General features: G+C 29.0%; 1 protein-coding gene across 1 annotated transcript in view; it reads right to left on the reverse strand.

Moving 5' to 3' along the window:
- The window catches only part of LOC108740822 (ral guanine nucleotide dissociation stimulator-like 1), a 19,397-nt gene extending 14,691 nt beyond the window's left edge, over positions 1–4,706 (reverse strand). The window contains exons 1-4 of the mRNA XM_025976947.1: positions 4,526–4,706; positions 4,349–4,460; positions 1,528–3,380; positions 471–584 (exon numbers count right to left, since the gene is read on the reverse strand). Of these exons, the coding sequence (XP_025832732.1) occupies positions 471–584; positions 1,528–1,710 (297 nt within the window). The 5' untranslated portion in view covers positions 1,711–3,380; positions 4,349–4,460; positions 4,526–4,706. The remainder of the gene's footprint in view (positions 1–470; positions 585–1,527; positions 3,381–4,348; positions 4,461–4,525) is intronic.
- Between the last annotated feature and the right edge of the window lie 373 nt (positions 4,707–5,079).

Consider the following 5,079-nt stretch of genomic DNA (forward strand, 5'->3'; position numbering starts at 1 on the left):
TTATTATTTATTTATTTCATAATTCTTTTTATTATTCTGCTTTATACCTTATAAACAATAAAGTATTTACAGTGGTAATTGTTAGTAACTACCTTGTATGCATCATACTACATGTTCTCAAAGGTACAATAGATTTGAAATGTTTCTAAAATGGATATAATACGATGTACCATATTTCAAATACGGTTTCACGGTAATGGTATTACTAAGAACCTTGAATTGACTACTTTTGTTCAATAAATAAATACACGCAAGCTCATGAAAAAAGGCGCGTAATTATCTACTGCTGGTTGTTACACGTATGGTCAATTTATTTTTTTTTTATAGATCAGTTAAATGGAATTTTTTTTACAAAAGTTATCATCAACAATAAAAGTATTCGCTTCAAAAAATGAAATAATGATTAGACAAAAACTGCAATTGTTATTAACGTTGATTAATCGATTTTTTAATGGATTTGTTATAGTTACCGAGTTTGATGTTGATATGTTTCTGGTTGGACGATGGTACCGGACCTTTTTTAGGTAAACTGTGTATACTGCTCCTTCGGACCTTTCTTCTCCCCAAAGACGCCATGTTGGCTGCTGAAACAAATAGAATACTGTGAATTTAAATAAATTATAGTAAGTATTTATTCTCTTCTTAACTTTAAATAAATAAATTATACCAAAAAAATATTGCCTGTGTTAACACAAAAGATTTCCCGAAATGGAAATAAAGACATTGCATTAATGAATAGTTTTTCTCAACGGAAAACTTAATAAAGACAATAAATGTCTAGTTTTATATAGTCTGGGCACCCATTATAGTATCTTTATGAAAAGCTATCAAGTTTTTGAGGCTGATGGTGGAATACAGTTTGTAACAAGTAGTAACGAAGTTCTCATAAAAAGTTTCGAGGAAATTCTTTGATAGTATTTAATTACCGCGCAATTATATCAGGAGTAGTCAATTTCCATGAAATGAAATAATTGCTAAAGTAGCATACCTATACACGTAAAGAAAAAAAGAGTTTTTAAACAAAGAGAAGCAGAATAACTGAGCTAGTAAATGCTGTAAGATGCACTTTTTATGATTCATAAGGTGGAATTTTCAAAACAGCAACTGATAAACAAAAACAAAACATTTTCCTCTCTAATTGTATGCTGTGATTTTTATGATCTGGTGAATTCAATTTTTATCAAATTCTACACTTTTTACAAAATGCATACAGTTCCCTTAAAAATATTTTTTAGCCCATTAGCGTGACCAACTCGTACAAGAAGCCTTTCTATTGTACACTCTTATTTGAAGTGCAAATAGAGATAAAAGGACCACTATGTATAAAGTGATAAAACTAAGAGACAATCTTGATTATTCAATAGCATAATCGCATATTGACAAATGTATATTGCATAAAAAAAATGAATTACACTAATTTTAAGAGGCGGACAAGTACAATTTTCTTTTGATCAAAATTTCTTAATTAAATTTACGTATGAATGTACGTAAGAGAAATCTAATTAATTAATTGAATAATTACCGTACCTTTACATACCACTTTGTGGACGACTTCTTGCCGTTTTTGTTACTGTTGCTTGATCCACAAACATAGAATCGAAATTTATTGCTTGGAGATAAATCTCGTTTTGCATTATTTTCTATTTCCCAATCATCTTTAGCGCATTTATCTTGAAAGGGTGCACTTGAATAATCGGTGGGCAACAACATTAAATTTCACCGATTTTAAAATCATCAATTTCAATAAAATTACAAGCAAAAATCTAATGGTAATGTAATAGTTTGTTCTTTTTTCTTACGGTTTTTAAATTATCACGTGTAGCAGTTTTTTTAACTTTTTGATGTACCTACACACATAATGTTGCTCTTTTTATCAATAAAATAGTGAAAACTACCCATCAATTTCGCAATTTATTTTTGGACTTATAGAACTATTTTTAAAAATAATTTTTGCACGGATTAAAACAATTATTACTAGTAATTAAATTGTAAAAAAGTTATTTGGAGTAAAATAAATGTTGAATTTAGCTGGATCGATAACTAACACACACTCTGACCTTTTTATAGCACGAGCTAGTTGATACAGACAAGCCGCTCCTCCCGATTGCCGAGATACACTAATGTTAAATCGCACAAATTGTAAATTGCATTTAACGAAATAAGCTGAACGCACAGCGTTCCATTCTTGTTATTCCTACATACATGTAATTTACCAATGAAAAATCCGATTGGGTTTATTAATTTCAAGAACGAGATCATACAGAACATAAATACACGTGCATGCGCAAATTGTTTTTATCGCGATTTCATACATTTCTCAAGCGCTACTTATCGCAGACGTAGATGCTTACAAGTTGAAAATTTATCGGAGAAAGTTTTATTAAATAAAAAATGTACCCTATTTTTTCTATCGTATCGATATAAATAATAAGTTTCTCTTTTTAAGAATAATCAGGCAATCGACAGTTTTTTTTAATTACATTCACTATAATACAGTAACGGTTCGTTTGGTAGTTTGTAGGTACTTTAACTGGGAATCCAGATTATTAATTTGTACTTATGTACAGTTATATAAAAGTATCTTCATCTAATGCATATTATTGATTAATGCAATGCACCAAAGAAAACAAGATGCTGATTTTCTGTAGTCATTGGAAATATGTACTAGTTATTCTTTCATTATTTTAATGATTTTTTTTAATGTTGTGAACAATTACAAATTATTCTTTTATTAAATGCCACTTTTTAAGCATCTGTCGACTTTTTGTATTTTTTAATTACATACATGTTTCCTTTAATTTGAATGAACAGCATAACTCAAAACACCCATTGTTAAATTTTAAAATTATGCCTTGTATAACAGGTACCTAGGTAATAACAGAAAATGTAAAATTTTTAATAGGAATATTTGAATTATGGTATTTATTTAAAATCAATTAAATGTTCTGGTGGGAAAAATGTTTTTTCTAGACCACCTACTTGTAGACAAGTATCTTACATTCTCTACAGCTAAATAAAATCAAGTTTTTTTGGTGCCACAATAAAATATGAATGAAACATTTTTTCATTTAAGTGTGTCGGTTTCTAATAAAGGTATACTAGGTACTTTAAGATTTATTGTGTATGAATAGATACCTATTCGTTTGTGACACACTGACACAAAGTGGACATTATCACATTAAGTTATTCATTTTGCTTTTGTTGTTATTAATTGAAAACGTGCAAACAAGTTTAAATATAGTAATAACAAGTTAACAAGTTAGGTAAATAAAAACGTATTGTATCCACACTTTGCTGCCATATTTTCAGTTCCATTTTATGGCTGAGAGTTTATAAATAAACTGAGTTTCCAGGATTAAATTTATGATTAGCAAGTGAAACTAAAACAACCAAATGTTATTATTATACTGACCAAGCTATCCTCATCGCTCATTTTTTCTTAGGCATTTTGTTTAGGGTTTCTTGTCTGGGCAATTATCAAGTACAAAGCAGCACCTATCAATTTACATTTCTTCGTGCAAAATGCATTTTAATCACAATAACCTCCTTTCACGAACAGTTTATAAGTATCCTTTGGTTTGTATCACAAAACAGAATAAGTTGTTCTCGATATTTGTTTATTTTCATAATATAGATTTTCGAAAATTGTAAACATACACATGCACAATACACTAACTCAAACCCTTTCTAGACACCAGCAGTAGAACGCAGACGAAAACGGATTTTTTTTATATCAATACAGGAAAAATTTAACTATAAATTTTACGAAACGACTAACTTTCACTACTTACAAATCATAATACAAAACGATATAAAAACTCAACAGCAGGTTGACTTGACATTTGAAGTCACGTTCCCACACTAACTATAGAGATATTAATATTCAACAGGTTGTAGTAATCATAGAAATGTGTAACTTAATAGAAAACAGGGGCGATGATACAACAGCCCTTATAATTATTTTATCTAGGAAAAAATATGGGTATTTAATGGTCGCAAGAAATAACAAATAATTATTTTATAACTATTCTTTATAAACAGAGAAATTAGGATGCTCTCTTTTGTCTACGGATGCTCTATCATCTTAGTGTCATCTGTTAACGGTATGATGAATGAATGACAAACGAAAATTACATTGCAACTTATTCAACTCGGCAGTTCAATACTTAGCCGAGAGATGAGAGAACTTTCAAAATTTCAAACTTTTTAAAAGTTGCAAACGGTTTCTTATTTTTTATACTCTTATTTCGTAGGTAATATTATATAAAAGTAAAAAAAAAAACATCACCGCGTTTAAAAACCATTCATACAGAGTATTAATAAAATAGGAAATAGAAAAAAATATTACTTGTTTTGTGGAGAAATTTTGAGTTGAATCTGCTAAAATAAACTTCACCATCTATCTCGCGTTTCTAGTTTCAATTGCTTCGATTGATTAGGATGCAATAATATCATAAGACCTACAAGAAAGAAAAACAATAGCGATTAAAAAATTTTAGTTTGGTAAACTTATGTATCTTCTTACTATTTTAGTCTTGGCAATGGCAATGTGCATTTTAATTTACATTTTCACAACACTGTATCTTCTCGACTTAAAAATTACCGAACGTGATAAAATCAAATTATTCGATTTTTACAGCACTGTTATCGAAAACACGTAAATTTAAAAAATGCTAAGCAATTAACGGCGTTAAAATGCAATGTAATTGTACAAATATATGTTTAATTTAATATGTACTATAATCTAGTGGTTTTCTTTAATAAAAGTACCTAGCATGCGGTAAATGCAATTTAAAGTATTTCATATTTGCGTAGGTCACAGTAAGAATGCATGTATTTTCGTTTTTTTTAAGTTTTTTCTTGAAATAGTACATGTTTATGAAAACAAGTTTTCTGCGAGTAGGTAACCTGTATATTTGTGCGGTTGTGAATCACATTACTTTTTTAATTTATTGAAGACTATAAACTATATTGTTGTTCTTTTGGCAATCCGAACGATTTGCCAATGAAGGAAAATTCCTTATAAACCACTGCCAAAAGAATATTTTGGACTGCACTTTATTAGACTTGTATAGAAAG

Source organism: Agrilus planipennis, unplaced genomic scaffold, assembly GCF_000699045.2.
Source record: "Agrilus planipennis isolate EAB-ADULT unplaced genomic scaffold, Apla_2.0 scaffold299, whole genome shotgun sequence".
Lineage (NCBI taxonomy): Eukaryota > Metazoa > Arthropoda > Insecta > Coleoptera > Buprestidae > Agrilus > Agrilus planipennis.